At 42.7% G+C, this 13,094-nt stretch overlaps 1 protein-coding gene across 2 annotated transcripts in view; it reads left to right on the top strand.

The window, feature by feature from the left end:
* The window catches only part of PCNX2 (pecanex 2), a 281,662-nt gene that overhangs the window by 47,701 nt on the left and 220,867 nt on the right, over nt 1–13,094 (top strand). For both annotated transcript variants that reach the window (XR_011538712.1, XM_008527506.2), the window contains exon 9: nt 6,381–6,516. Coding sequence is in view for 1 of the 2 variants with exons in the window: in XM_008527506.2 (XP_008525728.2) it covers nt 6,381–6,516 (136 nt within the window). In the remaining variant the exon portion in view is untranslated. The remainder of the gene's footprint in view (nt 1–6,380; nt 6,517–13,094) is intronic.

The raw sequence follows: 13,094 nt of genomic DNA on the forward strand, positions 1-13,094 counted from the left end.
AGTTTTCCTACTATAGTAAACATAAACTTTGATTTTGAACTTGGAAGGATTCCTAGTTGAGGCTGTTTCTAAGCTTTGCAGCCATGGATGATACTGGAAAAGAAGCCTTTTCCCTGTCAGCTGACTTCATTGGCTGGGATTGCCTCCAACTGGGCCATTAAACCACCGATTCTTATTACTGGCAAGAAGGCCATTTCTCTTCGCCATTGTTAAGCCTAGTTGCCATGTGACAGTTTTATGTCTCTGACTCCCAAGTATGAATAGGGAATTGTTTGCAATGTAACTTCCATGTCTCTTTGGGGATTTCTGGAGGAAACCAGGAGAGGAAGCAAAGTTCCCTTGTTGGCCCCACTGTCATTGTGGGAACTGAGACATTGCTCATTAACTGTCAAAGAAATATAAGCAGCATTTCCCGGGAGCACAATAGCTGTCCATAAAGCAGGTACCTTTGGTAACATTATCTAATGTAGTTCTGCTTCCCCAGAAACTAGAATGAGGGAACTATGGCTTGGATTGCAGCGTTCAGAATTGCTACTTAAAACAACTTTCGGAGGATGAATTCATTACCCAGGACGTAGGATCACTTCAATAGCTCAGAGCCTCAAATGAGCTAATCTGCCTGGAAAGTCGAAGCTGAAGTAGGCTGTCTGCCTAGGAAGCTGAAGGTGAAACTGTCTAGAAAGTGGAAGTGTTTTGTGTCCAAAGGGTTCATTGTGGAATGGACTTTTGTTATTTCCCCTGTAGGTCTTGCAATTAAAGCTTGATGGTTTCTGTTCTTTGTTCAGCAAAGATTTACATTTCTTTTATCTGTAAATTCTTCCAAGCCAAATGGCAGAGCTTCCTTCTGTGAAAGATATAGAACTGTGCTTCCGTATTAATCTGGCTTTTCTAGTGTCATAAGCAGTCTAAGGAAAATGCATACGAAATGCATATCGTCTGCTCTTCAGTGAAATCTGATGGGAAGACGTGGTACTTACATTCATTTTGAGTATCTATTACTCATAAAGTAGGCATAGTCCTTAACTGGAATGGAAGACTCATTCTGGGGCAAATTAGTTTACAGGATTTTTATTGGGGATTTTTATACCTCAACTTGTTTTTACTTAAAAAGTGGAGTAGGTTGGGGAATAAAATGTTTATCTGGGTTCACTTATTTTTGGCTTTTATTTGTTTATGAATCATTATAATGCATATTGAAGCAAATATTGTTCTGGTTATAAATTAGGCTTATTTTCCAAAGCTGCCCTAAATCTCTAAACCCACTGTGTGCTGCTCTTCAGAGGTGGATTGAAGCCTCCTCAGAATTCTTACTCTTTTGTTGACATTATGAGCCTGTCCGACTCTTATCTCAGTAAAGCCTCCCTTGCTTATTGGGATCAACTCTCAAGAAGGCCCTTTAAAGCCACGATGCTTAAGTATGTACCTGGTTCCCAAAGAAGGTAAGCAGGCAGAAGGTTGTAAAAAATAATAATCTCTTTTAGACTCTCTTTTTTATATTAGTCAGAAGAAACAGTGATCCTTGGTGTAGAATAACTGAACCAGAATGTGGGACACTGAAATTAGTCAATTATATCTTCAAAATGTACGGTAAAATGTTGTGAATTCTCCCAATATTATATATGCCGAGTTCTATGTCCTGGTCAGTTGAAACTTTCAGCTCTAATTCTAAACATTGGAGAGTGTGCATCTAGATGCATCGCTCTGTTGACTTGCATAATAGAGAGTTATGTCTTTACTGCTTTAAATTTCAAAACTTTGGGGGTTCTCGGTGCCTTTGATCACATAGAGGTGGCAGTGATCAGGAAGAAGCAAGTGATCATCTAGAAGTTTGCCCTTGAAGAGTTTCTGCCCTTCCAAAGAGAGTCTGTGTCCTCTCTCTCTTGTTTTCCAGTTGCTGCTCTCTGATCCTTTCACTGTAGTCCTTATTTTGTTTTTTTAGACACATTAGAGAGCGATTGAATGTTTGTCCAGGCACAGAGTCACAAGGATGGAAGGTTTCTGAGGTTGCCTCTAGAAAGAGGTACCTTCTGTGAATCCCTGGGAAGAGGCCCTGCCGCACAGTGGGATGCTGTTCCCCTGGTCACAGCCCCGACCGCCACACGGTGGCAGTCAGACCCCATGCTGGAAGCCCCATCTCACGGCCACTCTGGAGCTCACTCGTTCTCAAATGCACAGATGAATTTTGCTGTCATGTAACGTAAGAGTTGTTTGCAGACTTTAAAACAAGAATCCCTGTTAAAATTCTAAGTTGTGGGTTATAGTTTTCAAAACAGGGCTGCTTTATTTAAATATCCCAGATATTGAACATATGCTGTGACTTTCATTTCTAGGCTGCCCCTCTGTGTAGCTTGTTCCCAGGTCCCCTGAGTAAGCATGAGAAACAGGGAAGGATAGGCAAAAAAAGAGAGGCTTTTTCCCTCAGGCTGTGGTCTGTGATTTTTGAGATCTGGGGAAGATGAAGAATTTCAGGAATGTTTTTCCACATCAATGGGAAAATGTCGAGGAAGCACATGTATTTCGACTATTTGTTGCTTGTAGAAGCTGAGATGAGTGAAAACCTGGGGAGTACCATATGATGGAATCTCTTCGCCATCACTCTGATACCCAGCTCTGCCCATTCAGAAATGCACCATTCTGGCTCAGACTAGATTCTAGCCCCTGGTCCATCTTTATTTCCTCCTGGTGGCTGCTCTGTTTTTGTAGTTTCCGCCATTAGTGGAAACTGCTATTGCTCTGAGCTCAGTCTAGTTTAAATCAATATATCTATGCTATAGCCCTGAACCAAACTAGTTTACCAGAGATTAACCAGAGAGCAGGGTAATCAAGGCCAGATGTGCAAGGATTGCCGTGTTGTAGTTCAGAGAATCGTTACTATGGGTTTGAACTATTTCCATTTCCATTGCTATGGGAGAGGAGGAAATGTATCTTGAAACTTAGCACTTTCACATTATATTTATTAACACAGGGGGAAACCTTGGGCCTTAAGTTAGTAAAACAGAGACTTTTTAGATGATTATGCAGCACATGGCCCATAGGTAAAAAAGGGAGAATAAGCAGCAGACAGTAGAGATACAAGTGAAGGAGGATAGGAATTCTTCAAGGAGTGGCAGGAAGACTCCTCCACTGAGTGATTTTTGTGACATGGTAGCCCTTTTGGCTCTTGAGTGGGCAAGCTGGTGCTGTGGATTACGACTGCAGCATCAGGACCCCAGAAAACTGTGTCAAATGAAGGGGATGCATCTCTTCCAGTTGAGCGATGCTTAGACATGTAAGATTTAATCACCTCCTCCTGGCAAACAGGAAGCCCATATACACATGACAGTCCAGGTTTTCTGATGAGGACATACCGGGTCATAAAGCTCGGAGGGGGATCTTTCTTCATATCACCGTGACTTGTCTAGAATATTCAACGTGTGTAAAGGAGGTTAATTAACAGGGAACTTAATATGCTGTTTGAGTCTGTCTTTATAAAACAGAGAGGATTAGGTGTGAGTTGAGGGCCAGACACTCTTCCCCCATTCCTGCTAATACAGACAACTAGGATTAATATGTTATTCTCATATGTGAAAAGCATAGGGGCCATGTTGCTAGTTAATATGAGAATAAGCTAAGTCAGGTCCTACATCAGTAGAGGGAAATACAAAGTTTAGGTATGGTCACTGTATCCTCAATGGGAGGCACTTGCTCAGTGCTTTACATACCTCGTCTGGTTTAATTCTCACAACAGTCCCTATGAGAGGGGTATCTTCCTGTTTTATAAACAGGGATTTGAGGTAGGAAAAAACATGCTTATAGTCACAGATAGTAAGCAGCAGAGCAGTAGTTCAAACCTAGTTCTGTTTAAGTCTAGAACTCCTCCAAAAGATTTTGAAAAGAAAACCAAGCCCTGCATTGTTACATAGGATTTTTAAATGGCTTGCATAGGAAAATGATGTTACTTATTATCATTTTATGATGAGAAATATGCTAAGTAATATGCAAAAATCAAGCAGCAGTATATCCACACTTCCTCTTGTATTGTGTTTCCCAGCAGGAGGAGGTTGCTGTGACATAGCTGTCTGTTACCCCTTACACAGTAGTCAATTCCTGCTTTATTTCAGTTGGCAGTAGAGGGTGCTATATGCTTTCTAGATTTTCCCATAGAAGCACACATTTCCATCCCACCCCTGCTTATTTATAATCATCACATACCTTACCTACAGTGGTGTCAGATTAATCTTTGAGTTTTAGTGAAGTTCTGGCATTTGCTGAGTGTAGATTTCTCTGAATTTGTATTAACAAAGTGCTTTCAATCCTATTGTATTTCGCTATGAAAGGACAGAGTTATAGAACTCACTGGTTTCTGTACAAAGCAGAAAAGTTTGAACATTATCTTTTTCTTCTTCTTCTTTTTCTCCCCAAAGGCCCCCAGTACATAGTTGTATATTCTAGTTCTGGGGTCTTCTGGCTCTGCTATGTGGGATGCTGCCTGAGCGTGGCTTGATGAGCTGTGCTAGGTCCGCACCCAGGATCTGAACTGGCGAAACCCTAGGCCACTGAAGTGGAGCACGCGAATTTAACCACTCAGCCATGGGGCTGGCCCCTGAACATTGTCTTTAGAAATCTAACCATTTTTTCTTTGTTGTGACAGATATTACATCACTAATATAGAAGGAAGCCCTGTTTATAGAACAATCGTCCAGATAATGGAATGATTGAATTTTTAAGTTTTCAAACTCGGTGTACTTATGGCACCTGATTCATTTCTTAAACCCCAACTTTAAAATATGATGTTTCCTAAATGGCGCTTTACAAAGAGGCCTTTATTGAATATATCATCAAATTGAATTTACATCAAAGTTGTAAATTCTATCTTAAAAAAATGTAGAGAAGTTTCTGTGGGGGTGTGTGTGTGTGAATAGTGGAAGTATTTTCAACACTGTTCCTATAGAGTAAATATTTGTGTGTTTATGAATAGTTGCTAGTAGTAGGAAGTTAGGAAAGAGAAAGATCCACAAACTTGTCAGAGACTTTATAATGAAATGTGAGGTTAGCAATCAGAAGGTGATTGCATTAGTGTAGATTCCGCATTCTTGAGGTAGTTTGGCCTGCAAGTACCATGAGACCCAGATTCAAAATGGGTTAAACAATAACAAGATGTGTTACTTAGAAAACAAGAAGTCCAAAGGGATCATCAGGGCCAAGGTGGTTGATTCAGAGATTCGCTGCTGTCATCAAGAAACTTGTTTTGTTCCTTCTCTCAGCTCTGCAGTCCTCAGGGCTCCTGTCCTCAAGCTTGTCCTCATGATGACGATGTGGCTGCTGCAGCTCCAAGTGTTTTTTACTCACATAGCATCTAAAGGCCAGGAGAAAGATGGTCTCTTACTGTTGTTACCTTTAAGAAGTAGGAAAACTTGCTGATGAGTTCCCTTATCACTAGTTGACTCGCCTTTGCTGCACGGTGGCCTCCTAGAACAGGGTTACACTCCCTTCCAAAGCCAGGCACTGGCCAGGGTGAAGGGCATTACCGTCATGGGCATGGAATGACCAGAATTTACCCCTGGGACTAGGGAGGGACCTAGTCTTTCTTCTGAAGCACACAGTCTTGGATGACTGAATAAAATTAGAGTTATGTTAGCAGGAATTCTGTTAGGAATGACTGTGGGAAGGGCAGGAATACTGGCTCCTCGAAGGTATTGGCACCCTGCTAGAAAAGCAGGTGGAGTGTGTCCTAGGTTTTGCTTTCTGCACCAAAGGAAAAATGCCCGGTGTGAGTTAGCTTAAAGATTAATTTACGTCCTGTAAATCTATATGTGATTAAAGATGATAAAACTATTTTGATATAGATCATTAACTAATTTCGGAATGTCCTCTTTTTTATACCTGAGGCATTTCTTTTACCGAATGTGCACTTTCTTTGCCCTGGGTTGCGAGGTAGGGTGGTGAGGAGGAGATGCGGAGAGTGTGGGGTTGGAGGACGTAGCAGAGGTGTTAGGTGACCACAGTTTCTTCCTGATTGGTGCCTTGGGAATTATCCAGCCCACTGTTTATTGTTTTAACAAAATAGGAGGCTAGAAACTATTGCTACCACCTCCCCATCTATTAAATATACAGAAAATTAAGATCATCATTTCTAGAACACCAGGCATCTGTGTATTTACTCCATGGCAAACTGCAACCCTGGACAGCCTGCATAATTTGAATGTGTGCAAGATGATTCCCCTTCTGCCTGAAGGTAGCTTTATATACACAGTTTTCAACTCTTAACTGCTTATATAAGGTTGTAAAGGCTTACCCTCTACTTGCAATGGGGATCCCTAGTGTCCTTGTGTGTGTGTATAGTAGACAGAGGACTTCTCATACTTCCAGATGACCACAGCTTTTGTTTTGCCCATCCTCAGAGAGATGCAGATCAGTTCCTCCAGTACCACAACTTCTGAGAGTCAAGATCCTTCTTCCGGGGACCCTGCAGTCAGTGCACTTCAACAACAGCTGTTACTAATGGTGGCTCGGAGGACACAGTCAGAAACCCCACGGGTATGTTCCTGCATTCCAGCATCGCTGTTTGTGAGTGTTCCGGAAGCAGGGGTCTTGAAACCTGTTTCTAGTCTGGATTAGCTAACAGAATTAGTCAGTCTTGCCCTGAATTTTACGTCACTGGGTTGTGGATGTATTACTGCATGGTAGTCTGCTGAACGAATGTGAAAAGAAACTGTTTGGGTAAAAGATACCCTTCTGTCGATACTGACATGATTGCCACTGTCTTCATCGGTCTTCCAAATGCATTAGAAATTCACTTACATCGATCTTTTCTTGCCGGGATGCCCAAATCCCACAAGAGCTCATTCGGTTCGAATTCCTGGTTTTCCCCATGGCTTGGAAAATACCTGGATTTTTGTTAATTTATTATGGGCTTACAGAGTAAGCATTCAGAGATTCTTAAAGATAAATGTTTGACTTAAAGGGAGAGTTTGTTCTTAGAGCAAATGACGTGATCATCAACGGGCTTAAAATCTGAAGCCTCCCAAAAGGTAACTTACTAATGTTCATTCACTTATTCAGTATAAGACCCTGTGAGGGGCACAGCGAAGCACTCAAAGCATCACATGAGGAGTAAGACACACACCCAGACATGAACTTAGAGCTGCAGATTCAACCCTGGGCATCTCGGAGAAAGAGGATGGAGAAGGCCCCTTACAACAAGGGACCCTTGGGCTGGACCTTGAGGAAAGCTGAATTTCAGTTGGTACAGATTGAGAGAACAGAATTACAGACAGGATACTGTCGAGTTAGTGAGTGAGTGAGTTAGTTAGTTAGTGAAGCGTCTTTGTGCTGTGTTTACTGTCCTCCTGGCAATGTTTTGATTTCTTCTAGAGACCCTCACCTACGAAGAAATAATACAGTTATGATTGCCTAACCAAATTTTTCCAAAAGATGCTTGATAGTATAGTGGGTTGAAATGTACACATCGTTGGTCACATGTACAAAAAAAAACTGTCGTGTTATCTTCTTACTGACCTCTTATTGCTCTGGAATCCTTATTCCTGCTGACTAGGTGGGAAGGGAGGTTGGTAGGGAAGACCTAAAAGTGCCAGTGAAAGGTAATCAGCCCTTTCAGGCTTGAAGGAGTTTCCATGGGAGCAAGTGTTCAGTTAGTTACGGCTATTTCTTCACTTCCATGTGTGCAGTCTCTCCCTCTCCTCCTTTCCACTGCCTCTCTGTACAGGAAGCTTTCCTAGACCAAGGGAGGCAAGTGAAGGTGGGAGGGTGCCTCTGGTGGCCGAGCGTTGCTCAGATGCCTGGCACCAGCCTCGTCACCAGATGTGCTGGATGGTGCCTGCAAAGGGGTGACTGCTCCTGCCTGGTTAGGGTGCAGTGCTGGGGTCTGCTGACTGCCATTAGCCCTCAGTTCTGAGGGCCCTGCATTCTGCGGCCTCCTCTCCACCGGTACCTTTGGGTTCACCAATCTTTTCTGTACCTCTGTGTGCTCCTGTGGGCCTGGACCCCAGCTTCGTCATCCATGCTACATGCCCTGTGCCCAGCCGCACACAGCTGCCAGTCCTAGTTCCCACCACAAGCCGTAGTGCATGGGGGCCCCTGCAGAATGTGAGTTTCTCTGAGAAACTTGCATTTTCCCTGACAAGACCTGGGAAGCTCCAGCTCCCTACCACCCTTCCTGCCTGCAGAATGTCAGTGTTGAACCTCCAAGGAGGGGAAGGTTATCTGAAAGTATCCAGGTAGTTTGGGAAGATGGGAATGTCATTGATTTCATGAGTGGCGGAGCCCTGGGGCAACTAGGAACTTCAGATTGTCAGAGATGCAAATCCATTGATTTAACATCTCAGAAACCTCCCAGATAGAGCAGAGCTCAGAAAGAGGTAAATATCGCATGGATAAATTGAGTCATACCACTCGTTATTTTACAGTTAAAATTTTGTAAGTGGCACAATTATGTAAATGAGTATATAAAAAACTAAATTCATATGTAGTATTTTGTTGTTAATCACTTAGCCAAATTCATTGATGAACTTCAACCTTGTTAACATTCTTAATTTTAAGTAAAGTTTAAAAAATGTTAAGTTTTACTGTATGTAAGTATAGAGATGGAGAAATGAAGATTGCTATCCAGGCTCATGTTTAGACCGTCAGTACATGCTTACAAAGGTCTCATATCAGAAAAAAATGCTTTAGTTTTACTGTTTAGTTTTGAAAATTTAACTGATATCACCAGGGAATTAGATTAGGTTTTGCCCACAAAGTAAAAATTAAGTTGTTTCCTGTTTGTTATCCCACACATATGTAGTCAAGGCTTACTGTACCTTCAGTCCTGTGCTAGGGGCTTGGTACACAGTGACAAAGAGACTCAGCCCTTGCCTTCAGGCAACTTAGCTGGTCAACCCATAGCCGTCTATGATGTAGATGATGATGAGATATGCTCAGGTCTGGGACCCAGAAGAAGCCCCCGGCCAGGATGCAGGGGATCAGGGGGACTTCCTCAGTGAGGTGACATCTCAGCCAAACGTGGAGGATGAGCTGAAGTTAGGCAGAGAAACAGCTTGGGCAGAGGTCTGGAGGGGAGACAGAAGGCAGGTGTGCTCACTAGTCTTGGAGCATAGATTCACAGGGGTAATGACATGAGGAGCTGTTTCTTAGCTAAGTCCAGGAAAAATAAGTGAGAAATAGGGCTCTGAATGCAAAACTAGTTATTGACTTCCCTTCCCCCATCCTCCCTCCCTCTGTCCTTCACAGCTGCCCGAGTGTGGCATGTGTGGACTGGGAGTCCTCCCACCACTACGTCCTGTAAACTCTTCTCATTCTAGCAAAGGACCATATTCTACAGGGTCCCATGGTGGCCAGGAAGTGGGCCCAGACCAGAGAAAGGACTTGTTGGAGATTCTTCCTGGCACAAATAAAATGTGTGTGCATTGAAAGAAGCAGCTCTGCAAGGGATGTTCTCAGGAGGGCTGGTCACCTTCTTTTTGTATTCGGCAGACAAGTGGCAGAGGTTGTTTTTCATCATCATGGCTGCAGAACTTAGCTCCTGAGCACAAAAGAGAAGGACGAAGATTGGTGTACACGTGGAGTTGGTGAAATCTGTTCCCTGAACTCCAGATTAGCGTTGAGGGGATTTGAATATTAGCAATCACAGTGTCACATGCATCCATGTTATAAACGGGTACTTCTCTGTGCCTCAGTTTACCCATCATGCACTTCTAATCTCATTGGGTATATTCTATAGGTTCATTACCATGACTTTAAAATCTTACATTGTTGATTATGTTGTATAAGTGTTTGAGTAATCACTTTGAAACATCTTCTTTATTACACTGCTGGTTGAGAGGCAGGCCCAGTCCACTCAAAGACACTGTTGGATCTTTGGGAATATAGCATTTTCTGTTTCCGTTTACTCTCACCTGGATCTGGTTTCAAACCCATTCAACTTATCCCACATTAAAAAATGAGATAGCATTGTATGTGAATGTGCTTGTAAACTAAGGCTCTGTGTAAGTCTATGAGCGTGAGAGTGGCATTATTATTATTATTGTTATAAATGGAGATAATAATACCTATGTAGAAGAGTTATTGTGAGGTTTAGAGGATTAGAGATAATATGTGGCAAAACTATGCCTTTAAGAATCAGTGACGGTTATTAATATCATCAAAATTCTTGGAGCCGGCCTGGTGGCACAGCGATTAAGTGCACACGTTCAGCTTCGGCGGCCCGGGGTTCGCTGGTTCGGATCCCGGGTGCGGACATGGCACTGCTTGGCAAGCTATGCTGTGATAGGCGTCCCACGTATAAAGTAGAGGAAGATGAGCATGGATGTTAGCTCAGGGCCAGTCTTCCTGAGCAAAAAGAGGAGGATTGGCAGTAGCAGTTAGCTCAGGGCTAATCTTCCTCAAAAAAAAAAAAAAATTCTTATCAGTTATATGGAACTCTTGAAGGTGCCCTTATTTGGAACAGTCTAATTTTTCAGGAAGCTTAGGGGAGGAAGGAAGATTTTACATTCTTAAATGGTTTAATTCTATCCCAAAATATTTCTGAAATGTACTATATATACTTCCCTGCCTTCTTAAACTGAATATGCTGATCGTGATTTAAGTTATTCTTGACAGTTCAGATTGATTAAATGAAACTTGAGTATTGTGCTGTAAATATAAATCCATATGGGGAGCGTGAGCAAATGCAGCTACCTTGTTTCTTGAAAAGTACTTGTGTTCAGCTATATACTGTCTCCCTACTTTTAGTAATCTCTTTCTTCTAAGAGTAGAATAAAGCTTGCCGGCCTGACTTGCTGGGCAGTGTGACACGCTTTTCTTTGGTGAGGCTTAATTAATGAATCAGAGATGACGCAGCTCTTTGGTCAGTGTGTCTATGTATTCACCTAAGTCTTAGATAGGAAGTCCCTTCTCAGTCTGCATTATGGGTTGTCCCCTGCGAGCCCCATCATTGCTGATGCTGTCTAGGAATTCTGCCCTGGCCCCCTTTCCTCCATGCCCTCTCCAGAGATATCTCTCTTACACGCTCCCATGGCTCACGTCTGTCCCTCTCTCTAGATATATAGGTACAGATATAGATATGTTTATACTTGTGTGTGTGTGTCACTGTGTTTTCAATGCTGGTTTGCTTGTCTACTCTCCAGGAACTTCTAAACCCCTTTAAGGTAGAAATTCTGTTGTGTTATCCTTTGAATTCTCAGCATAGACTACATATAGTATCTGACTTAGATAATCTACAATAAATATTTGTTGGAGGAGTGAATAAATGAATGAGTAAAATGATGAGAAAAATTTGAATTTGAAATTTGTACCAGAAAACAGGCTAAGAATAGTTGCTATAATTCACTGAAATATTTAGCTCTGAGCTTCCTTGGCATTGAAGGCAAAAAATGTCATTACATGAACTTTATTTTCTCACAGAAGAAGTTGTTATGGGCTGATTGGTGCTACCTCAAAATTTATATGTTGAAGTCGTAATCCCCCAGTACCTCAGAATGTGACCTTATTTGGAGATAAGGTCTTTGAAGAGGTAATTAAGTTCAAATGAGGTCATGAGGGTGGGCCCTATTGCAATATGGCTGGTGTCCTTGTAAGAAGAGATCAGGATGCAGACGCAGTGGGAAGACCATGTGAAGACATGGGGTGAGGACAGCCATCTCCAAGTGAAGGAGAGAGGCCTCAGAGGAGCCAGCCCTGCTGACACCTTGATCTCAGACTTCCAGCCTCGAGAATTGTGAGGAAATACATTTCTGTTATCTAAGCCACCACTCTGCGTGTGGTATTTTGTCATGGCAGCCCTAGCAAACTAACAGAGACAGCAAATCACCTTTTCGCTGCATTAAATTCTGAGATGTCTTTTAAACAAGGACTTTCATTTAAGTAGCAATCAATAGCACAATATGCCGGAATCTCTAGTAAGTTTTGCAAAAGATGGAGACATAGGCTTCATGTGATATTTTTTTGATAGAGACTGTCCCAGACAGCAAAGGTGTAATATTAAACCTCAACTTAGGGAGAATATTTTTCTTACAGTTCAGAAAGAATGCTCTCATCTTTGCTGTTGCTTACCCTTGGCCTCATTATGTGTCATATGTGAATTGCCACATCGCACAACAGTACACCATGGTTACCTTGTGCACACATTTCTTACGGGCACTCTGTCCGTGGAGTATACAGGAAAAGGATCCCTTTTGGGTAGAAGGTTTACTATAAACCACCAATTCAATTTCTTTCGAAGAAGATGCCGTTCTTGCTGACATGACACCAGGCAGTTTCCACTAAGCTCTCTTTTATGTTGGAATAGAATTCCAGACACAAGCAGCACTTACCGTCTCAGCTTTCCTGTAATAACACAGTCCAATCCATCCTGCATATTGCCTTTGTGAGGGGTCAGCTTTCCCTTGAAATGCTTTTTGCGTTAACGTTTTATAATCGGAATAACTCCTTGCTCCATAAGCTGAGTCAGGGAATTAGCATCTGGGAACAGAGAGATGGGAAAGTCGCCTCCTGGAGAGTTCTGCAGTGGTCTCCGATGAAGCAGGTGCTGCCCTTACACGTGCCGGGAACCTTGACATCAGTGATGCTCACTGAATTAAGAAAGAAATCACGTAGTCTGCCCAAGTTATAACCTTCTGCCTTATAAGTCAAAGAGAAATGTGCGAGACCTTTAAAAGACAGCATCACCTCCATGACTGCCTTTCTGTCCTGTCCTCCTCCCTTTTCTTGTCTTGGCCCTTCGTATGAGTCTCTGGTGTCTTTTTTTGTGTGTGTGGAAGATTAGCCCTGAGCTAACTGCTGCCAATCCTCCTCTTTTTGCTGAGGAATGCTGGCCCTGAGCTAACATCCGTGCCCATCTTCTTCTACTTTATACGTGGGACGCCTACCACAGCATGGTGTGCCAAGCGGTGCCATGTCCGCACCTGGGATCCGAACTGGTGAACCCTGGGCTGCCGAGAAGCGGAACATGTGAACTTAACCGCTGCGTCACAGGGCTGGCCAGTCTCCAGTGTGTTATGTCTGCCAGCCCACAGGAAATTAGAGCCCACTGTAAATCCTTTTTGGAAAAATACAGGGCAAAAGCAAACAAATGAAAATACAGATTAGAATGATGCCAC

Source organism: Equus przewalskii, chromosome 1 (assembly GCF_037783145.1).
Source record: "Equus przewalskii isolate Varuska chromosome 1, EquPr2, whole genome shotgun sequence".
NCBI lineage: Eukaryota > Metazoa > Chordata > Mammalia > Perissodactyla > Equidae > Equus > Equus przewalskii.